This window comes from Megascapheus bottae, chromosome 13, assembly GCF_031878675.1.
Source record: "Megascapheus bottae isolate mThoBot1 chromosome 13, mThoBot2.hap1, whole genome shotgun sequence".
Taxonomy (NCBI): Eukaryota; Metazoa; Chordata; class Mammalia; order Rodentia; family Geomyidae; genus Megascapheus; species Megascapheus bottae.
The window spans coordinates 7,709,420-7,733,521 of NC_143521.1; the positions used below are offsets into that span (position 1 = coordinate 7,709,420).

At 38.4% G+C, this 24,102-nt stretch overlaps 1 protein-coding gene across 1 annotated transcript; it reads left to right on the forward strand.

The window, feature by feature from the left end:
• Nucleotides 1-11,845: 11,845 nt before the first annotated feature.
• Ibsp (integrin binding sialoprotein) lies at nucleotides 11,846-23,134 on the forward strand. The gene is made up of 7 exons (XM_090343991.1): nucleotides 11,846-11,898; nucleotides 14,406-14,473; nucleotides 14,559-14,609; nucleotides 14,701-14,778; nucleotides 18,975-19,040; nucleotides 21,056-21,220; nucleotides 22,211-23,134. Exons 2-7 carry the CDS (start codon nucleotides 14,420-14,422, stop codon nucleotides 22,733-22,735), a joined length of 939 nt encoding a protein of 312 aa, XP_090200117.1. The 5' UTR covers nucleotides 11,846-11,898; nucleotides 14,406-14,419; the 3' UTR covers nucleotides 22,736-23,134.
• Nucleotides 23,135-24,102: the final 968 nt, after the last annotated feature.

The following is a 24,102-nucleotide window of genomic DNA, read 5'->3' on the forward strand; positions in this document are numbered from 1 at the left end:
ACACATACTCTATAATGGCTGCCCATATTGTACCAGTCCAGAAGAAATTATATGACAATTAAAACATCAGAATCATATATATATAATAAATATGTTATATATAACAATAAATATTATGTATGTGTTTATATATTTGCCTATATATGCCTCTGAAAAAGTTTAAGTTATAAATTATGCACTGTAAGTAATTAACCACAAACAAAAATTTCTAAAATATAGTGTAATACTCTTTCTCTCTTCCTCAAAACAGTTTATGGGTAGGGGGCAAGGAGTGTGGCCTAGTGGTAGCATGCTCACCTAGCATGTATAAAGCCCTGGGTTCGATTCCCCAGGACCACATACACAGAAAAAGATGGAAGTGGTACTGTGGCTCAAGAGGCAGAGTACTAGCTTTGAGCAAGATGTGTCCAAGGACAGTACCCAGGCCCTAAATTCAAGCCCTTAGATTGGGAAAAAAACAGATTATGTGTATCCTGCACTGGTGGTCACTTTTCCTGTGGTGATGTGACATGACACAATGCCTGTCTGATGAGATGTGGCGAGGTGAATGCCTTAGGCATTTTGATGCACCTTTGGGCTACTGTCTGTCACCTGAATACAAGCAGTGTGTCTGTGTAGTGTGCAGAGGAGATACTACTAAATGCCTAAGAAGCAGCTTTCATCTACAGTGTGGCTACTCTGGATAAAAGGTTATGTCATATCCTGAGCATGAAGGGATGAGACAGTATGAGATTTCATCATGCTACTTAGCATGGTGTGCAATTTAAACTAATGAGTTGTTTGTTTCTGTTTACTCCACTGTCTATTTTCAGACGTGGCTGTAAATAACTGAAATCATGGAAAGCCGTAGTGTAGGTGGTACTGAAACTACCTAGAAAAAGATAAGCTAGCAATACTAACAGACCATCTAGTCTCAAAGAGAACAATACTGTTCCACTGGATAAAAACAATTCAAAAACTATGTCTCTCCAATGTTGAACCCTATCCACTGGTGTATACACAATTAGCTATTAAGACTATTGAATGCTTCTGTGTTGAGTGCTTGGGATAAGGTAACAAGTCCCTATACTCAATAATTCATAATCTTTCTGGAGATTATAAGGTGTTCAGCCAGTTATGTTAGAAGAATTGCCACATGAGTGACATGGAAATACACAGAAAGGTACTCAACCCAGATGTGGATGGGACGCGAGGCAGTATGGAAGTCAGGGCGGTGTCCTGAATGACTGGTCAGAGTTACATAAAAGTAGCATTTGTAAAGTCCCAAAGAAAAACACATGTGCAGCCAGTGCCAGTGGTTCACGCCTCTAATCATAGCTACTCAGAAGACTGAGATCTGAGAATCATGGTTCAAAGCCACCCCATGAGCAAAAGTCTGTGAGACTCTTCTCCACAATTAACCACCAGAAAACAAGAAATGGCACTGTGTCTTAAAGTGGTAGAGCACTAGATTTGAGCAAAAGAGCTCAGGGACAGTAACCAGGTCCAGAGTTCAAGCTCCAGAACTGATGAGAGAGAGAGAGAGACAGAGACAGAGACAGACAGACAGAGACAGACAGACAGAGAGACAGAGACAGAGAGAAAGAGACAGAGACAGAGACAGAGAAACAGAAAGAGAGAAGGGAGGAGGAAGGAGAGAGGTGAGAGGTGAGAGGAGAGAGGAGAGAGGGAAGCAGGGAGGCAGGTTGGCAGGCAGGCAGACACATGAACTGCAAAAAAGGACATGAATATTTTGGTATAGTTGGGTTTAGTTTGAGGAGGAGAGTGTAAGGGATGGGACTAAATTCACACAGTGGAAAAGTCTAAATGTTATATTGGTATATTAGGATCATGAGAGATTTTAAGTAGAGATTTAAAACTTGCTACTGATGTTTTAGAAAGTTTGCTTTGGCAACTCCTTTTGCAATAGCCTCAAAGAAAATAAAGTACCTAGGAATTAATTTAATTAAGAATGTAAAGGACCTTTTTGATGAAAAGTTTAAAACCCAGAAAAGGAAATTAAAGCAAAACTGAGGAAATGGAAAAACCTCCCATGCACCTGGATTGGAAGAATCAACATTGTGAAAATGACAATCTTGCCAAGGGCTATCTACAAATTCAACACAATACCCATCAATATCCCAATGTCATTTTTTAAAAAAATAGAAGAGGCAATCCAAAATTTCATGTGGAATAATAAAAGATCCCTATAGCAAAAACAATTCTTAACAGAAAGAACAGCGCAGAGGGAATTTCAGTACCAAAATTTAAACTCTATTACAGAACTTTAGTGACCAAAACAGCTTGGTACTGGCACAAAAACAGGCCTGAAGACCAATGGAATAGAACTGAAGACCCAGATATTAACCCACAGACCTATGACCACCTAATCTTTGATAAGGGAGCCAAAAAAATAGAATGGAAGAAAGACAGCCTCCTCAACAAGTGGTGCTGGCAGAACTGGTCAAGCACCTGCAGAAAACTAAAATTGGATCCTTCTTTGTCACCCTGCACCAGGATAAACTCTAAATGGATCAAAGACCTCGAGGTAAAAGCCCATACACTGAAAATTTTACAAGAAGGAATAGGAGATACACTAGGCCTCCTTGACACAGGTCAAAACTTTCTTAATAAGGACGAAGAAACAAAACAAATCAGAGAAAGTCTGGATAAGTGGGACTGCATTAAACTGCAGAGCTTCTGTATAGCAAAGGACATAACTAGCAAATTAACTAGAAAGCCTACAGTGTAGGAGAAGATCTTCACTAACCACACAACAGACAAAGGCCTCATATCTAAAATATATCAACAGCTCAAAAAATTGAATCAGTGTAAAAGTAATCTCCAAAGAAACAACCATCCCATTAAAAGATGGGCCAAAGACTTCAGGAGAGTCTTCTCTGAAGAAGAAACAAGAATGGCTTATAGACACAAGAAGAAATGCTCGACATCTCTGGCCATAAAAGAAATGCTAATCAAAACAACTCTAAGATTCCACCTCACTCCAATTAGAATGGCCAGGATCAAGAAATCTAATAACAACAGATGCTGGCAGGGATGTGGCCAGGAGGGATCACTACTACACTGTTGGTGGGAGTGCAAACTCGTTCAACCACTATGGAAAGCAGTATGGCAGTTCCTCAAAAGGCTAAACATAGAGCTCCCCTATGACCCAGCAATTCCTCTACTTGGCATTTACCCAACTGTCCAGAAACAAGGACATACAAAATCCACCAGCACAACAATGTTCATTGCAGCACTATTTACCATAGCAAAGATATGGAACCAACCCAGATGCCCCTCAGTTGATGAGTGGATCAACAAGAAGTGGTATTTATACACAGTGGAATTCTATGCTGCTGTCAGAAAGAATGACATCGCCCCATTTGTAAGGAAATGGAAAGACTTAGAAAAAATCATACTAAGTGAAGTAAGCCAGGCTCAAAGGAACATAGGCCCAATGGTTTCCCTCATTTGTCATAATCAATAGAAACCTTGGGCTCTCTCCTAGCAGAGAATCACAATAGAACAAAACCTAGATACATAAGGCCATATAGTATGACGCTAAATAAAAGGACCTCCAGGGTATAGAAACAAAAGCCATATAATGAGTGATTGTTGTCCTTAATGTACTATGTTATCTCTCATCTCTTTTACTGTCCCTTGGCTATCTCATATTGTTACAATATTTTACCTTGTTATCTGCTATATATGCATATTTGGCTATTTGAAATCTGATAGGGAAGGAGGGAAAACAAGATTAGGCGTGGAATGGGGGGAGAGAAATGGGGACCAAGACATGAGAAAGGGTATCAATGTATGTGAAGTAATGCACCTTCTATCTGGTGAATATAATGTAATCCTCCTATTAATTACAATACAAAATATATGAAAAAAAGAAAGTTTGCTTTGACAGATATGAAAAATAAATGGAGAGAATATTGAAAAAAATGGTAACTGGGCACTGGTGTCTCCTCCTTGTAATCCTAGCTACACATTAGGCTGAAGCCTGAGGATTTTGGTTCAAAGCTAGCCTTGGAACTAAAGTCTGTGAGACTCTTATCTCCAATTGACCACTAGAAAAACCAGGAGTGGCACTGTGGCTCAAGTGGTAGAGTGCTAGCCTTGAGCTGAAGAGCTCAGAGACAGTGCCCCTGAGTTCAAGCCCCACAACTGGAAAAAAAAGTTCTATATTAGATTTCAATTAGTAATAATACTTCACTGGCAGAAGCAAGGTTTGAGGGGTGCAAAACTGACATCCTCACAGACAGAAGGGGATAAAGTACAACAGTTTGGTTTCTAGCTTGAGTAACAAAATGAAGAACACAGGGGGGGAAGGAGCCAGGAAGTAGATGCAATTTGATAACTTGCAAGTGGATATTTCCATTGTAAACTTGATATATGATCCTGAAAGGAAGTAAGAACTCTAGTATTACTATTATATTAACATATGTGTAATTAAAACCATGGGAGTGAACCAGACTTCTCGGAGACAGTGCAACACAGTGCCAAGAGGAGGTGATGCGGTCCAGGACTCTGCAAATGCAAACATGTTGAAGAAAGGAAGAGACAAAATGCAAAAGGGTATAAAAGGTAAGGGCCAGAGACAAGAGGGAAGAAGAAATGCTGTGCATCATGCGTGTGGGACAAAGGTAGATCTTTGAAAGAGGAAGAAATAATAGTATGAACTGCCATGGAAACTGTAAGTGTTTGCTACAGTTTATAAGCAAGAAATCCCTGGTTAACTGGGCACTGGTGGCTCTCGCCTGCAATCATAGCAATTCAGGAGGCTGAGATCAGAGGTTTGAAGTTCAAAACTAGACTGGGCAAGAAAGTCCCTGAGATTCTTACCTCCAATTAACCACCAGAAAACTGGAAGTGGGCTGTAGCTCGACATGGTAGAGCGCTAGCCTTGAGCTGAAGAGCTCAGGGACAGCACCCAGACCCAGAGTTTAAGCCCCACAGCCGACCATAGAAAAACAAAAACCAGAACTCCTTGGTTCACAAGAAAAGTGATGAATCATAATTTTTATGAGACCAATTCCACAAAGAGCAAAGGCCATCCTGAGACCAAGCCAAAGTGAATTGATGATGAGGGGGTCATTAAATGTTAGCAACTTTCAAGACACTTGGCTGTGAAAAGGAAGATATATATGAATAGCTAGATAGAGATGTATATGGGGAAAAGTCTTTTCTTCTTTTTGTGTAAGAGACTAAAAATGAATCACAATGAAATAAAACCAGTAGGGAGAAATTGATAGTTGGGGAAAAGTATTTGGGAGAGCTATAAATAGATCCAAGATCTTAGAGCTGAAGTTCATTCATTAATTTTGATTCAGACAGTTTGGGAAGAGAGACAAATTCAGACAATTGTCCCTTGGAGACTGGAACCTCTTCAGGAACAACAGTTTATAAGGTCTATCAAAATATCATTGCTTGTTAACACAACTTCTTTTTAAAGAAAGAAATGGAGGGCCGGGAGTTTGGCCTAGTGATATTGTGCTTGCCTACTATACACGAAGACCCCAGTTCAATTCCTCAGTACCACATACATAGAAAAAAGTTGGAAGTGGTACTGAGTCTCAAGTGGTAGAGCTCTAGCCTTGAGAAAGTCCAAGGACAGTGCTCAGGCCCTGGGCTCAAGTCCAGAACCAGCAAAAAAAAGAAAGAAAGAATCAGTTGGTGTATCTTACTAGTACACACCTGATGTCCAGTTCTATGAGAATTCCCAGGCTCATGTAAATAGCTATAGATGTGGTTTTCCTGTCTCCACACAAACCTATTTAAACAGAGACAGCTCTTGTCTTCTAGAACATTACAATAAGAACCAGATGACATAGATGCACACGTCCACCACCATCACCGCACAAGAACATAACATTCTAGTAAGAGTACACCATGGTCTTAAATAAGAATTTATATTGGGTACAAGCATGGTCTTGGTTATTTCTGGCTTATGTAATATATGAGGGTTAGCCAGGATACTGGATGGCATTAGCACAAGCATTGCTTCCCCTTAGCATAAACATAGGAGGCCTGGGAGGAAAGCAGGGGCACAGCTTTGATCGTACTGTAAATTGTAAAGACAAAAATTGTCTCTTAGCCAGGAGCTGGTGGCTCATGCCTGTAATCCCAAAGCTGAGATCTGAAGATTGTGGTTTGATGCCAGCCTGGGAAGAAATGTCCATATGATTCTTATCTCCAAATTAGCTATCCCCAAAATTGGAGTGGAGTTCTGACTTCAGCTTCCGGGCTTCAAGTTCAAACCCCCAGACGCACACATACACACACACACACACACACACACACACACACACACACACAATCTTGTCTCCCATAGCCTCTAGTACCTAGGCTTCCAAGAGCTCAAAGAGTAACAGCCATTGATCAAGTATATAAAGTTTTGGGTTCTAAGACTTAGGAATAGAAAAACAGATTATTCTAGATAGAAGGCAGAATTCATGCTAGAAGTTGGACAGTTGAAGGGGTACAAACCTTTGTAGACTGGCTGACCAAAAAGCAAGGAGGCCAGCACATACTTGAAGGTTTGTGTTCACAATAGAAGCTCCTTGTGGATTTCAGAAAGAATTGAGCTATATTTAGAGGCTATTAGAGAAATTCTACAGGATTTGGAAATAAATATAACATTGGCCCGGACAAGATTTTAGCATTTTTGAGGAACATTCAAGCTTGTTAGACTTTTCGATAAAAGTTACAGGAAGATTTTACAGGCAAAATGTTTAAAGCATATTTTAGCAGGCAATGAAGAATAAATCTTATTAGTAAAGGTAATAAGAGTTTTATCTAAAGTAAAAAGTTAGCAAGAAGGCAACTGAAAGGAGAAAATATTTGAAATCTGTGTGTCTCATAAAGGATCAATTTCCAAAAATACTCTCAAAAGTAAAAGCAAAACCCAACAGACCAAAATACCTAAAGACTCAATTTAAAAACAGACTATAGATGTGAGTTGACATTTGTCTAAAAATATGCAAATAGCCACAAATGAAAAGATGTTCAGTAAGTAATCATCAAGAAAATTAAAACCAAAAGGACAGTGATATAACACCTCATCTCCATTAGGACAAAAAAATATATAACACATTAGGAGAATGTGGTAAAAGCAGAATCCTAGTATGTTGAACACACTGATTTGGCCCAGAAATCCTACTTTGGGGTGATTTGTGGAAAGAACTCACAAGAGGTTCTTGAGGAAATAGTAGCCCTCCTGTATACTGTTTACCACAGTCACAAGGGGAATCAACCTGAATACCTACTAACAAATGGGTGGATAAAGAAAAAATAATACATGGAGTCTTATTTAGTCTTCAAAAGAAGTTTTTTACTTATGAGAGTGCAGATGAAACTCGAAGACATTGTGCTAAATGAAACAAATCAATTACAGAACAAATAGTATATGAGATTAGTAAAATAGTCAAGCTTGATATCAAAATAGTCAATGGTAAGGGTCAAGGAGGAGGGACATATGGTGCAGCACCAAGTTCCAGTCATAAAAAATGAGTATGTTCTAGAGAACTGCTGTTCAGCAGTACTGTGTGAGATGGAAGGGAGATCAAGCTGGACATGGTGGCTCAAGCCTGGAATCCTAACTGCTTGGGAAAAGGATCAAAGGTTTACAAGACTCCATTTCAACCAAGGGCTTGGTGCAGTAGAGCACAATGGCTGCAAGTCCTGGTGTACAGGTGACATCCCAGCAATAAAGGCAAGCACCAATAGGAGGAAAACCGTTCAAGCTGGCCTAAGAATACAAGGAGACCTTATCTTGAAGATACCAAGGAAAAAGGGACTGGTGGAGTGGCTCAAGTGGTCAAGTGGCCACCTATCAAGTATAAAGTCCAGAGTTCAATCCTCAGTCCTGTCTAAAAAATAAATGAGTAATATTAAGTGTTCTTACTCTTAATAAAACAATGTTAAAAAGTAGCAATTAACAAAATAAAAGTATCAAGAAACAATGCCAAGGCTCCACTCTAAATATCTTACTCTAAATCCTATGGCTATAGAATTGATTGGAAGGGAAACTAAGCTGCATTCTCAGAATCAGAATATCACCACTATAGTTTGACAAGTGTTTATAAAGACTGAAAGGAAGAAAGAGCACTTAGTCCAAGCAGCAGACAAGAAAAAGACTAGCTCACTAGAGTGTCTTTCCAGAAAGGACTTATCTTATAGAGAAAGATAAATGGGTACATGCTCCTTTTCTACCTGAGAGAATCAATCTGTAACAACCTACTTGACTGAAGAAGAGTGTCATGATAGAACAATAAAAAGTATTGGAGCAGCCCCAATTATAAGTAAGTGAAAATTAGCAGGGGTCTCCAACTTTCTACTCTAATACTATCCTTTAGAAAGAATGTTGGAATGAGCAATTTTTTTTTTTTGCCAGTCCTAGGCTTGAGCCCAGGGCCTGAGCACTGTCCTTGGACTTTCTCAAGGCTAGAGCTCTACCACTTGAGACTCAGCACCATTTCTGGCTTTTTTCTATGTATGTGGTACCAAGGAATCGAACCTGGGCTTTCATGCATGCTAGGCAAGCACTCTACCATTAGGCCAAACTCCTGGCCCAGAATGAGCAATTTCTGAAACAATTACTACAGTGGCTATCATGTACACCAAGTGAGCAGTAATTACTTAGTTCCATAAAATGCCTGATCGAAATCCCAGCATGTCTTCCATTATTTCATACTTTACTCATATGTTGCAGCAGTTTTTTAAATCTGTTTTTCCTGTCTTTTATTTTTCCTACTATTTTACTAAAGAGACCAGATAATGTGTTTAATAAAGTCTCCCATACTCTGAATTTTCCTAAATGCACCTCAATAGTTGTTTAATGTGTTCTTTCATTCCATATTTCCTTTGGTGTATATAGAGAGGATTGACTAGATTCAAGTTCAATTATTTGCATAGAATACTTTATAGATGATGAATACACACATGGCTAATCTTTTAATTGTTGAACTTTGATGAAGACATTCTTATTTTCAGGTTTAATTATCTTGAAACTCCAAGTCTTTTTTTGTGTGTGTGTGTGGGTCATGGGGCATGAACTCTGGACCTGGGCCTTGTCCCTGAGCTCTTCAGTTCAAGGCTACCTACCACCCTACCCCTAGTCCCACTTCCCATTTTCTAGTGATTAATTGGTGATAAGAGTGTCATGTTCTTTAGTGCCTGGGCTGCTTTGAACCACAATACTCAGATCACAGCCTCCTGAGTCACTAAGATTATGGGAATGAGCCACCGCTTCTGGCTTAAACTCCAAGTCTTTAAGTGGGATACTCAAGAATAAAATTCCTGGCCGGGAGTTTGGCCCAGTGGTAGAGTACTTGCCAAGCATGCATGAAGACCAGGGTTCAATTCATTGGTATCACATACATAGAAAAGCAGGAAGTGGTGCTGTGGCTCAAATGGTAGAGCTCTAAACTTGAGGAAAGCCCAAGGACATTGCTCAGGCCCTGAGTTCAAGTCTCAGGGCTAACAACAAAAAAAGAATAAAATTCCTGTCTTGCACAGCACTGGCAGCTCCTGACCACCATCCTAACTGCGTGGTAGGCTAAGAATGGGAGGTTCATGGTTCCAGCCTTGGCAGAAAAAAAAAAATCTAAGAATCCATTTCAATGGAAGAAGCTAAGTGCAGTGTGTGTCTACCATCCCAGCTACTGTGAGAAGCTTAAAACAGGAGAATCAAAGTTCAGTATGAGCCCTGCATTTAAACCCTAGAACCACTTTTTTAAAAATTCCCAAACTGAAAAGCTGGTTATATTATTTTCCTGCTTCAACTCTTTGATGTTCTCAATTTCCATGATAGTTCTACAAGATAACTTACAATTCCCCCTATAATTTGTTTTTGTCTAGGTGATTAATTTCACCCACACTACTTCCAGTGACTATATTTCAGACTATGTAAGTACTACAATTGTCTGAGTTTATCAGCAAATATATGAATAGGGAAAGAGAGAGAGAGAGGGAGAGAGACAGAGAGACAGAGAGACAGGGAGACAGAGAGAGACAAAGACAGAGAGACAGAGAGAGACAGAGAGACAGATTAAAAGTATATTCCCAAATAGACACAGGGATTAACAGTACAAACTCCAGGTCTGGCATGGTGGTGAGGGAAGGTGAAAGAAGAATCTGAGACTGAGCCCAACCAATCTTGGCCCAGTTAGCAAGAGACCTTCTCTAATGACAAATGAAAAGCAAAAGGATTAGAGTTATAGCTCAAGTGATAAAGTGTAGGAGGCCCTGTGTTCCAACTCCCGTACACAAAAAGAAAGAGGAGGAGCAGGGGAGGAGGGCAGAGTCCAACAAAATGAGAGGAAAGTGGTACTTTAAATGATGGGGGGGTCTAGGAGAAGGGTGTAAACAAATGAAGAGTGGAAGCAGTGGAGAATGAAGTCATAATATTCGATGCATATTCTTTGAAATTAGGAAAATTAAAGAGCGGTTGGGCTTGAAGGAAAGGGGAGAATGCTGAAGGGGTGGCATCAATCAAGATGCATTGTACTTATTAACTCCTTTGTTCCACTATTGAAAGATAATAAAAATATAATTTTAAAAAGAATTTACTGTTGGGGATGGGGAGTTTGGCCTAGTATACAGTGCTTGCCTGGCATGCATGAAGACCAGGGTACCACATACCTAGAAAAAGCCATAAGTAGTGCTGTGGCTCAAGTGGTAGAGCATTAGCCTTGAGAATGCCCAAGGACAGTGTTCAGGCCCTGAGCTCAAACCCAGGACTGCTAAGCAAAAAAAAAAAAAAAAAAAAACAACAAAAAAAGAATTTACTGTTACATGAAAAAAGAAAGGCAGGAAAGAAGGCAGGCAGGGAAGCCTGGGCCAGGAGCATAGCCTAGTGGTAGAATGCTTGCCTAGCATGCACAAAGCCCTGGATTTGGTCAGTACCACAAACAAGTGGTAGAGCATTGGCCTTGAGAAAGCCCAAGGACAGTACCCAAGCCCTGAGTTCAAGCCCCAGGACTGGCAAAAAAAAAAAAAAAGGAAGGAGGGAAGGAAGGCCGGCTAGCTATGCAAATAGTTATCTGAAGAAGTCCATTTTACAAAACCAGAGATAAAATCTGCCTCAGTAGGTCCATTAGGTTTATCTTTCTTGCTCCTAACTGGTGATCTACAACTTGAGCCATGCCTCTGGTGTGGCAGTTTTATAGTTAATTGGAGATAGTGTCTTGCAGGAATTTTTGTCCTGGCTGACTTTGAACTGAGTAAGATCCTCCAGATCTTACTCTCTGAGTAGCCAAGTTTACAGGTGTGAACTAGTGGTGCCAAACAAAAATGAACTTTTACACGCTGTATTGTGATTTAGTAAATATAGCTTATAAATTTGACTAATCACACTAGTCTGGTGAGTCACCTAAGCAACTGGAAGAAGCATAAAATAATTGTTATTAAAATATTATTGTACACAGAGATTGTTCCCTTAGTATTTTATTTCTTTTTTTTAACTAATATAGAATTGTATTTAATGACAGTAACATTTCCTACCTTCCAACACAGTGATATCTCATCTCATTATGAAATTTCTAAATAGTTAAATCTTTTGCTATTTATTTTAATTCAGGTCCAGCATATGATTATGTATATTCAGAACTGAAACTATTCATCTTCATCTAAACCTTCAATTAAATTCCACAATGCAAACTTCTTGGCACTATGACCACGTTTCATGTTTGTTCAGCCAAGTCTGTGTCTTGAAAAAGTGTTGAAGTTTGGGGGTTTTCTGGTGAGAATCCACATCCTGACATCATCTTTGCTAGGACAGTGATTGGCTGCTGAAAGGCAAAGAAGGGTTTATAGCCAGCATGAGCAAGTGAATGAGTAAGTGACACAGGGAGAAAAATCTGTGCCACTCACTCTGGGCAACCAACCTCCTCATTCCAGGACTGCCAAGAGGTAAGATTTATTGTCTTCATTGTCTCACATACCTCTGGACCTGGCTTTGAATTTTTCATTAAACATGATCATACTGCTTTGTGTAGAGTGGTTATGTGATTTAATATTTTCTTGTTATTTAAAGAGTGCCTTTAATACTGGATTCTTTGCAAACAGCTAAGCTTGTTAATCCAGGTATGTAAAAAGCTCAATATTAAAGATATGAAATCGAGAATTGTTTCATTTTTATTTATGTATATCATAAGCAACTGTTTATTTTATCATTGTGATGCATTCAAGATGACTTGACTGGAATATTTTTTGCATTTGTAAATATGCCTAAATATATGCAACTTCTCCATAAAATATATGTAGGCTGCACTTTAATTACAATGCTTCTCAACACATTATATACTAGAACCCAACCTTAAACCTGTCCTATCCTATAACCCTAAAATTGATGTGAAAAATAACACTAACAAAGACGTTTGGGGATAACGTATTACAGTCTCCTAAAAACAATCTTGTAATTAGATTCTCAAAATTATTCTTTTAAGAATGTTTGGGTTGTTTCTGTAGTCACTACAGAGATATTTGTTTTTTGATGAATCACAGAACAAATAGGATTAATGGGCTGCCACATGCCATCTACATGAATCATTTTTAAAAATATGCCTGTCATATTTTCTTTTGGTTTTATGATAATTTATTACAAGGAATTTCTGTTGCCACACCTGTTTCTGTGCATTTCTGTTTTGAAGCCCTTCAAATATCAAAAATATCCCTGTCAAAAGAAAAAACACTCCCATTTTTAAGGAGCTGAAAAAAACAAGTTTTCCTGTTTGCTGATGAGGTTTAGAACAAAAGAGAGCATTATTCAAAGCACTCCTTATTTAAGCATCTTAATTGTATGAACCCCCTACAGGAACAAACCTTCACTCCTGTAATTATGGAACAATATAACTGAGATAGAGATGACAGTGACGAATGTGTAGGCATCACAATCAAAAGACCACACTGGTCCCACCACTGGACTGTGACTGGATCTGAGGCAATTCCTCCAGGCCTCTCTCTCTGATGTTTACTTTAGGATTAGCTACTCTGTCTCCATGTGATCATTTCTGTTTAAGGAGGACAAAATAGAAAATTTGCCTTCAGGATACAATACCTGAAGGGAATTTGTGCATTGGTGAATATTACTTTTTGAAGGGCTTTTTAAGGGGGAAATTGCTTTTGCAATGTTGCCTTGAACTGCTCTGTTGTATTTAACTGCTCTGTCAGTTAAATGTTCTCCGACTTGAGATGATGGATGCTTCTTTTTTAATAGAGGTTTATTCATGGACAAAAGATTAAAATGTGATTCTATTTTCCGATTTTTTCTTACTGACAAGGAGTTTGGGTGGATTGAGGATGCTGTGTGGCTGCAAACCCCAGGACTGTTCAAAACTTGTCCCCTCTGACAGCTGCAATCTTCCATGATTCTCCAGGACTTCCATCTCCATCCACACCCACCAGCCCTACCCTGTTACAATAACTGATGAAATCTTAGGTGGAGGCAGAGAACATCTAATATATTGTGCTTCATTTCTCTCCCCTTTCTGCCTCTGCCTGTGTACCCTCCCCTACCTTCTCTCTCTCTCTCTCTGTCTCTTTCTCTGTCTCTGTCTCTGTCTCTTCCTCTCTCTCTCTCTCCCTCTCTCTCCCTCTCTCCCTGCCTCCCTCCTCTCTCTCTCCCTCTCTCTGTCTCTTTCTCTGTCCCTCTCTGTCTCTCTGTCCCTCTCTGTCTGTCTGCCTCTCTCTCTCTCTCTCTCTCTCTCTCTCTCTCTCTCTCTCTCTCTCTCTCTCTCTCTCTCTCTCTCTCTCTCTCTCTCTCTCTCTCTCTCTCTCTCCCCACACACACGATAGATATACACAGAAAAACAATTTTTTCTCCTGACGCCATCCCTTTATTTTACAAATTAGGATCAGTTTAAAACCTATGCCTAGAATTTAGAAACGTCTTTTTAATTCCAGAGAAATAATATTTAAATGTACTAAGTTTTCTTGTGGCATATTTTTGAATACCCCTTACAATAATCCAATGGTATTCCAGTGATAAGTCACTGCAAAACAGGCTGAAATCAAATACAGAACTCAAGATTATTCCAACAGATGGTTAACGCCAGATTTTAACAGTTATATGAAAAGTAGTTTTTCCTTTTTGCATTGCTAGGAACTGAACCTATGGTTTGCACATGATATGTAAGTGCTCTATTAGTGACCTACAACTCTAGTCCAGAAATTTAGTTTCAATGAATCTAAATGATAATTAAAATTAAAACCAAATTAAATGCATTATCTTTGAATATGAGCAAAAACATTAGAAACTTAGGTTTGGGGGATTTTTTTTTCCATTTCTGGGGCATAAACTCAGTACCTGGGCACTGTCCTTGAGCTTTCTCAAGGCTAGAACACTGCTACTTGAACCACATCACCTATTCTGGCTCTTCTTCCACTTAGTTTTTAATATATATTAACCTTAATTACAGAAGTAACCACCAAAATGAAGACTGCTTTAATCCTGCTCAGCATTTTGGGAATGGCCTGTGCATTCTCAGTAAGTTCATTATTAAAATCCTAGAATGTTTTTCAATTTTTATAGAAAGGAAAATATAATAATGAGTAAATTTTCTTTTAAACAGATGAAAAATTTGCATCGAAGAATCAAACTAGAAGATTCTGAAGAAAATGGGGTAATTAACTTTAGCATACTTTTCTGACCTATACTTACTCTAGAGTTACTGCACATTAAACATGAATATAATGCTAATTTTGTCTACACAGGTCTTTAAGTACAGGCCACGATATTATCTTTACAAACATGCCTTCTTCTATCCTCCATTGAAACGATTTCCAATCCAGGTAAGCAAAAAACTTAGCTTTTCACACATTATAGCTGAATGATGATCTAATTTAATATGAAAGCATCTATATTCAACTTTTAGTTAAATCTAGATAGAAAAATTACCAAAAACTTGGCATACAAAAAATAAAGGTTTTGAGTACAATAAAATAAATTGTATACCTAATTTTTTGGCAGTCCTGGGCCTTGAACTCAGGGCTTGAGCACTGTCCTTCAGCTTTTTGTAGGCTAGAGCTCTACCACTTGAGCCACAGCACCACTTGCAGCTTTTTTCTATGTATGTGGTACCAAGGAATCTTAGTGCATGCTAGGTAAGCACTCTACCACTAAACCAAACTCCTGGCCCAATAATGTTTTACTTTTAAAATAGAAAAAGAAAGTAAAATTATCTGGAGTCAAGAGCAACAATAAAATTAAATATTATGATATACTGAGTTTGTTTTAGTTAATTGATTTCTTTTTTAAGTGCAACACTTTGGCTGGGTGCCAGTAGCACCTAGAACCCTAAACTACTCAAGATGCTGAGATCAAAGGATGGCAATGTGAAGACAGCCTGAGCAGAAAATTCCATGAGATGTTAGCAAAAAGCTGAAAGTAAAGCTAGGGTTCAAGTGGTAGAGCACTAACCTTGAGAGAAAAGGCTTGGGATAGTATGTAAGCCTAGTTCAATCCCCTGTATTTGGCACAAAAATTAATAGTAGACCCGGTTTTTCAAATGTTTACAATTAAGCTAGTGAGATGCTCTCTAATTTTCACATTCTAGTTGATTCAGTACTGTGACAGACTTAACTTTACATCTTAATTCAAAGCCTTCTTATTGACAGGGGGAAATTTACTTCATAAACACCAGAGACTTAAAACAACTAAAACCTTGCTAAAGAGTAACCAAGATAAGTGATTAAGCCACAGGTTATAGAGTGGGGCATAATTATAATGCGAGTGTGGCCTAAAAACTGCAAAGCCAGAGAGAAATTCAGGAAGTGCACTAAAACCTTGTGAGAAAAAGGAAGCATCCCTTAAATTGTAAACCAAAGCAAAGTAACTAGAACTAAAAATAAGAGTTGCCATTTTTGCTGGGCTACTTGTGAAGGGGCCTTTGAAAACTGGAGGGTGTAGTGTTCCCTTTAAATACACAGCAAACCAGAAGTGCACTATTTTTATGACTATATAGTCTGGATTCAGAATGCTAGTTACACAATTTGACCCAGGACTCCTAAGACTTTAAGAGCCATCAGGACCCTGAAAATGCTGGTCAGCAAAGTGGCTTGGCAGTGCATCTTGCCATATATCCAACTAACCCATAGCTAACTCACACAATGGCAGGAAATGATCGTTTCCAAGTATTTCTAGCATCATCATAATTACGGGGAATTTGTGTGGCCACAGAAATAAAAGCATAAATGATACGAGAATTGTGGGTTTGTGGAATTGTCTTTCATTTCTTGGTTCCCCTCAAGCCCAGAAATAAACAATGGTCATTTGAAAGTTATTATCTTTCTCCAACAGAAATGATAATAAAATGATCCACTGAAAAAATCCACAGAGGCTGAGTGTCTGTGGCTCGTGCTTGTAATTCTATCTACACAGGAGGCTGAGATCTAAGGATTGCAATTTGGAACCAAGCTGGACAGGAAAGTTTATGAAATTCTATAAACTACTCAAGGAGCCAGAAATGAAGCTGTGGCTCAAGTGGTCAAGTGCTCTCCTTGAGTGGAAAAGCTCAAGGACAATAGCCAGGCTCCGAGTTCAAGACCCAGGATGGGCACAAAAAGTTTTAAAAAATCCAGTGAAATCATCTACATATACATAGTTATAATCTATATGTTCTTCTATGTATGTATGTATATATGTATATCTTTCTTCTATACTATCTATCTATATATATTATTCACCTATCTATGTAAATACAAGAAAGGCTTCTGGAAAAAAAAAACAGCAAGACCTAGTGACAAATAAGACATAATGAAAGGCAGGAAAAATTCATATGCTGCATTCCATACAATTTATGAATGAAACTGACTACAGATACTGACTAAAGACTGATACAATTGAATTATGGAGAAATTTTGAAGCAAAACGTAAAACAACTAAAATTCTCCCACTGAGAAAAACAGCTCTGCTGTGTAAATATACTTGTCTCTATATTTAATTTAATGCACAAATAGAAATAGCTCTAATATAAATAATCTGCCTTAGTCACCCTCTGTACAAGGGAAGACACAACCACTGAAGTTGTGGTAGTGAGTGACAGGTCTAATTATTCTCTTTTCCATTGGAGGTTATTCTTGGCTCAAGGTGGCAAGCTTTTCCTTTCCAGGGCTAGGTGATGTGGCCATCTGAAGAATTAGGCCAAAAGAGACAGCCCCAAGTGAGACTAGCACTTGAGTGTTTTCTTCAACCTGATTTCTCACCCAGGAAACTAACTGCAGTTCTATCTGCAGCCCTACTCTCTAAACACAGAAGTAAAGCTAAAATTTTCAGGACAGGAAATGGCAAAATCTGAAAGATCCATTTGACACCCATCAGAGATGGAGGCAGAAAGGTAGTGTTTGGTGGAAACATGAAGAATTTCCTCTTCATTTCAGACACTGGCAGTTTGGCCCTCAGATGTGGCTTGATGGTGGAGACCTTGCCAAGCATATACAAGACCCTGAATAAAATGCACAGCAACCCCTCCACCAAAAGAGCAGAGAAGCTCATTCACATATAATTATACTTTGATATATGGAATTCTTGGTTCAATCTCAATCAATGCTAAGCTCCTTAGAAGGACAGTCTACTGGAAAGGTCCATGTTTCTCTTATAGAATTTTATCTTGTGTGTATAAATTAAGCCAATTTTAACAATTAGCTTTAAATTAATTTAAATAAAATTCAAATTTAATTTCTTTAAATCAATTTGTAATTTAGAGTAATTGAAAGACTCATTATTTAAAAGAATCTTCTCATACCAACTTATATCATCATTTAATTTATATTCCATAAAGAAAATAAATCAATTATTGGGTCCAAGATCTGTTTTGATCTGACTGGGAAAAATGGCAACATTTTGGACTTTTTTTTCTTTTTTTAATGCTAGTATTGAGGCTTTAACTCAGAGCCTGGGTGTTGTCCCTCAGCTTTCTCACTCAAAACACTGCTCCACTTTCTGCTTTTTGCTGATTAAAGAACATATGTTGTGCTTTAAAGCATAGTCCTGAGATCTCAGCCTCCTGAATAGGTCGGATTGCATGTGTGGATCAGGTACTCAGCGTCATTTGGGGATTTCTGATTCCTTCTCAATAAAAATTAAAGTATTGGGCCAAGAGTATGGCCTCACACGGAGCCCTGGGTTTGATTCCTTGGAATCACATACAGAAAAATCCACAAGTGGTGCTGTGGTTCAAGTGGTAGAGCACTAAGTTTGAGAAAGCTCCAGGCTCTGAGTTCAAGCCCAAGGAGTGGCAAAAATAATAGTAATAATATTAATAATAAAGCATGGAACTCAATAAGCCCTTCATTCTTTTTTAAAATTAAGTAATTCTGCAATTTGAGTTTTTATATACAGTGTGACTTTTTGTTGTTTTGGTTTTGTGCTGGTAGTGGGGCTTGGATTTAGGTCTCAAGTTCTCTCTCAATATTTCTACTCAAGACGGGTGCTCAACCACTTAAGCCACATTTCCAATTCTAGCTTTTTGCTAATTGGAGATAAGAATTTCTGATATTTGTCTGGACTGGCTGCAAACCATGACTCCCTATCTCAGGCACCCATGTAGCTAGAATTACAGGTGTGAGCCAATTGGTGCTGGCTTTACACACAAAATGTTTCAGCACATTTTCAATGCTTTGAGAACTGGTCATGGAATATTGGGATTCATATTCTGTTTTTTGCCCTTGACTTTGATCTTGGGGCCTTGTTCTTGGTAGGCAGGTGTTTTACTACTTGAGCCATTCCATCAGGCAATTCATATAATGGCTATAAAAATTCCTCTTTGTCTCCTATCTCAAATTCATCCAATGTCTTCATGCCTTTCTCACATAATCATGAAGCCTGGTCTAAGTACACACATCAATCAAGTTCATACTACTAAGCAGTTTGATCAGATATCTATGGGTTCTTTATTTTAAACAGCAGAATGTTTTTTATTTTTGTTGAGGCTATGTAGATATTTACACAGATGTATATGTACTCACATCTATGTGTATATTTTTTGTAGGGAAGCAGTGACTCTTCAGAAGAAAATGGAGATGGTGATAGTTCCGATGAGGAGGAAGAAGGAGAGGTAAGGAATTCTGCAGACTTTTCATAATAAGTTCAGCAGCACAAAAAGGCCAAATGGAATCTTGTCCATTGTAATCTAGATTTAGCAAGTGGCTATCAGAGGCTGCCTTATCAGAGGCCCACAGCCTTCTATTTTGGACCAAGTGTCATGTTATTTAAATTGCAGCAAACTAAATAACCTGTTGAAAACATTGTTTTAGATATAAAAAGACTCAAGGTATATAAATACCTTCCTCTGTAGCTCTACAAATTAAACCTGTCATTGGCTAAAGTTCATCTCCGTATCTCGGAAATTGTGCTTTTACGCTTATAACCGACACTTTTGTCTAAGGAAACATGCCAATTAGGATGCATTTTCCTGGAGAGTCAATTATAGTTGGCTGGTTTGAGAACTGTCTAATTTAAGTGTCCTTGGATGGTTATTTATGAATAGAAAATGACAGTAAAAATGGATCCTGTATATGTGTTGACAATTTTGCCAACAAAGTGGTGTGAGAACTTGAAAGGCAACAAATTATTAGGTTTTTTTTGTAAGTAACATTTCCCATCCCATAACTTTACTAATAACTTGAAGGAAGGCCTTTACAAGTATGCTAAGCCAGGAGCAGGAAAAATGTCACCTACCATGGAAATTTTGCTTGGAGTACTATGTAGCAATTGTACATAAGAATTAAGCTGGAACTGTCCATGAAAGCAGAGCTACTGGTGAACATTTGGGTAGTTAGGGCTGTTATTAAGAGTACTAAGAACATTCTAGAACTTCTTGTAAATATACTCATCGATGTCCCTAGGCCATTCAACCTGAAAGTGAAATTGCTGAGTCAAAAGATGTGCATATGTTCAACGATAGTAGATGCAACCAAATGGTTTAAAACCTAGTATTTATAAACATATTGGCCTACTTCCTTTTTAAATGACTAACATAAAGCATCCTTAAGGAAGAAAAAATTGGATACTGAAGGAGGAAGCAAAAAATTGGGAGACTAAGTCTTTGTGATCCTGTGATTAACTTGATACCACTTTGACGACATACAAATCATTTATCCCACTGAACTTCATAATCTTTTTCTGTGAGGAGAAGGAGTTAAGATTAGTTAGGTCTCTTCCTGTGCAAATCTTCTGGTGGCTGCTAATAATTTCTCCTGAAAACACTGCAGAGTTTAATCTGTTGGAGTGAATTGCAAAAAAAAAGAAGAAAAATATACTGTGTAGCATTTGTGGGATATTGGACATGATTAGCTTGGCAATTATTTTTGGTTGGATTGTAGTAGCACCAAGATCTTTCATTGAAACTGTAGACTATATAAATTTGATAATAAAAGCATTCTGGTATGAAATTTTTGTTTTAATAATAAGACATGCTAAGTTTGTGCTTTCTACTTTGTTTTAAAGTCTTAAAGTTAATGCTAATATCATCACAGTCTTCTAAATATACATTAAATGTAGCTTACTATTTTCTCATACTTAAAGTAAATACAGTCTGTGTAAGAAATTCTCACATTAATATTAGCTATAAATTACACTGGGAGATAAGTTCAGTCAACAATAAAACCAAAGCAAAAGAACACAATGAAATAAAAGCAAAATAATAAAACATTAAATAATAAAACATAAAACATAAAAAATAATAAAACATAAAATAATAAACCATTAACAATTATAAGTATTAACTTGAGGAGGGTTCTTTTTTGAGCCATCGTCATGCAATAATATAACCACCGGGAATACTTTGGAACGTTTTAACATTTTTCTTTGCTCAGAAAGAATTGATCATATGCCAAAGACTAAAAACACATTTTTAATAGATGAAGTCAAAAGCAGAAATAGCTAAAATAGGCTATACTATGATATTCAGAATCAAGTAACTTTGAGTGACTCTTAGAAATACAAATCATGGATGTCATTGGAGAAGGCAGGATATCCAGCATGCTGTACTATGACAGTCATCCAAACTCCAACAGATCTTAACCTATATGCTGGATTACATAAACTTCTTGCTATGGATGTTTTTGTCAGGAGACTTCAAATGAGGAAGAAAACAATGAGGATTCTAATGGAAATGAAGATGAGGAATCTGAGGCAGAGAACAGTACCCTCTCTACTGGAACACCTAGCTATGGGCAAGAGATCACTGCTGGAACAGAGAGCATGGCATTCGCTGCAATCCAGCTTCCCAAGAAGGTGAGAATTCCCCCAAAATGCTAATTCTATTTTCACTTCTCTACTGAAGTCTCAGGTTAAGTTAACTCTGTGCAGTTAGAATTTTATACTGCCTTCATTAACTCACTGAAGAAGCAAGAAAAAAATATAAAATGGAGAGAGGAAGGGTTGGCAAATACAGCCATAATATTCAGTTTATATATGTGGAAATAAAAGTGGGAAATCTGAAGGAATAGGGCTGGAGCTAAGAGAGATGGGGCAGAATGATACAAAGAAGTGATATAGATCAAGATGCATTATACTCATAAACTGACATGTGGAAATCATCCCCTTCTGTACAGCTACTTAAAGATAATTTTAAAAATTACAGCAAATAAGTAGAAGTTAAAAAAATATAATTTCTCTATTTACACAAAGAAATGATCTTTTTCCACGTAAATTCTCCTTCCATATCTGTTCCATTGACTTTGACACATTTCTACTCAAGGTCTTCAGGATTCTGAGAGGAATTACTGAATTTCAGAGGAAAGAGTTCCAAACAGAACAATAGCAGAGCTTTAGAAAGACAACCCTCCTCTCCCCACCAAGGATTATCAGACATACCTTCCCCCTCCAAACACAGTGGAAGCCCAGCGTCAGTAACTTGTTTATAATCCTAGATACTTAGGAGACTGAGATCTGACGATTATAATCAGATGGCAGAGCAATCCATGATGCTTTTATCTGCAATCACCACCAAAAAGCAGGAAGTAGAGCTGTGGTTTGAGTGGTAAAAGAATAACCTTGAGCACAAAGCTCAGGAAAAGAACCCAGGTCCTGAGTTTAAGCCCCAGGACCAGCACAAAACAAAACAAAAATTGCAAAGGTGGCTCTGATCAGAACCCTCCCCTTGGGTAAATTTGATTGATTTCATTCAAGATGGCATCCAGAATGAGTCTGTCGCTATCAAGTACTGTTCTGGAGAAAATTATGGCCTGAAAATTTGATCCTTTTTCAATCTTTTCCTTTTAGGCTGGGGGCATAGGGACCCCCAAAGTGAAGGAGAGTGAGGATGAAGAGGAAGAAGAGGAAGAGGAAGAAAATGAAGAAAATGAAGCAGAAGTGGATGAAAATGAACAAGGCATAAACGGCACCACCACCAACAGTACAGAGCTGGACAACGGCCATGGGCACAGCGGTGGAGAAGATGAAGAAGGAAACGTCACTACAATCAGGGCAGGAGGAATCACAGCCACGAGTGCGGCCTTCCAGAGAACAACATCTGCAAATGGTGGGTTAGTGCCCACAACCCCCCCACAGGAGGCCTATGGGACCACCTCCTCACCCCTCGGGAAAACCACCACAGGCGTTTATGATGGGGAGTATGAGCAAGTAGGTAACACTGAGTATAACACTGATTATGGCTACGAAGTCTATGACAGTGAGAATGGGGAAACTCGTGGGGACAATTACCGAGCCTACGAGGATGAGTACAGCTATTACAAAGGGCAGAGCTATGGTCGCTATGAAGGGCAAAATTACTACTACCATCAGTGAAGGCCTAGCCTGGGATGAAGTCTCCATTCTTGCATGGCTTCTGGCGACCATTTTTCAAAGTTCAACTCAGGAAGGTGCACTATAAGCAATGTGCATATTATAATGTGGGATGGTGCTATGGTTCCAAACACTTTTTCTCTAATGGTTTCTGTCAGTAGTAGACTAATTTTTGTTGCTTTTCCTTGGTATGATCCTGAAAGGTCATTGCAAATCAGGGCCATTTATCAAGCAGTATACCAATCCATGAGATAGAATTAGAGTGAATGCTTGAAGTTGCAGCTCTATAAATGCATTTGAACATGTATGCACCGTTGCTAACTGCCTAAATATATCCTTGTAACAAGTATTGCTAAAAAGATTCGTTGAGATGAATGGTGCAGCATACAGCAAATCTGTTATTCATTACCTAGCCAACATGGTGTAATAGGTGCAATTCCAATCCTCTTGTATTTGTCATCTGTATATTCTATCTATGGGTTTTAATCACAAATAAAAATGCAATTCTTCAACTGCGTTCTTCAACTGTGTGAGGAGCTCATTGAACTACAGGAGAAAAGCTATGGATACTATGTCTGGACATTGATGGCTCATGTCTTAATCCTAACTACCCAAGATCTGAGGGCTGTGGTTAGAAGCTAGCCCATGCAGAAGTTAGAGAACTGTAAATATTTTCTCCCCAGTGCCTGTATAACTAAGACTTTGTCCTACTTGTAGGCAATGAGTCCCACACATTGAAAGAACAAAGGGCTTTTTGTAGAATTACCAGATTTAACAAATATAAACACAGAGTTGTTAAATTTTAATACCAGCATGCTCCATGAAGAATTGGCCCTTGCATACTACGGGACTATTAACCTAATACTCAACTTTAATTGGGGTGTCCTGTGCTTTTTCTGGCAACAACATCATTTGATATCAGATGGGATACGAGGTGGAATGTCAGAGGTAAAACCACTAACCCCCCTCACAATACCAAGAAGGACTGATACACAGCCTTAACAATTTATACCTTAACCTAAACCTGAAAGCCAGTTTAAGTGGAAGCAGTGAAGAAAAGGTAGGCAAGGAGGAAAAGCAAGAAGTACCAAGGTGAACCTGTACAGACCCACTGTGAAGACAATCAAGCAAGTGAAAATGAAGATCCTTGTCCTCACAGGGGGTTTAGTTTGACAGCTGCAGCTGTGGTGTTAAAGCTTCAACTACTCACTACTCCTTTTTATCCTTAGAATTACCAAGCCTTCCCAATGTGTGAAAACTAGAACACAAGCCCCTCATTGTACATTTTAACACATTTAATGCTCTTTCTGATGTACACACCTGTATGGATATGCCTCTGTATGCATGCTTGTGCATGTGTAATCTTTGTA

What these genes read in the sequence shown, in the direction of transcription:
- Ibsp (XM_090343991.1), top strand. Translation starts at nt 14,420, where the DNA reads ATGAAGACTGCTTTAATCCTGCTCAGCATTTTGGGAATGGCCTGTGCA. An exon ending in TGAAACGATTTCCAATCCAG is followed by an intron (nt 14,779 to 18,974) that starts GTAAGCAAAAAA and finishes TATTTTTTGTAG; the next exon opens with GGAAGCAGTGACTCTTCAGA. An exon ending in CAATCCAGCTTCCCAAGAAG is followed by an intron (nt 21,221 to 22,210) that starts GTGAGAATTCCC and finishes TTTTCCTTTTAG; the next exon opens with GCTGGGGGCATAGGGACCCC.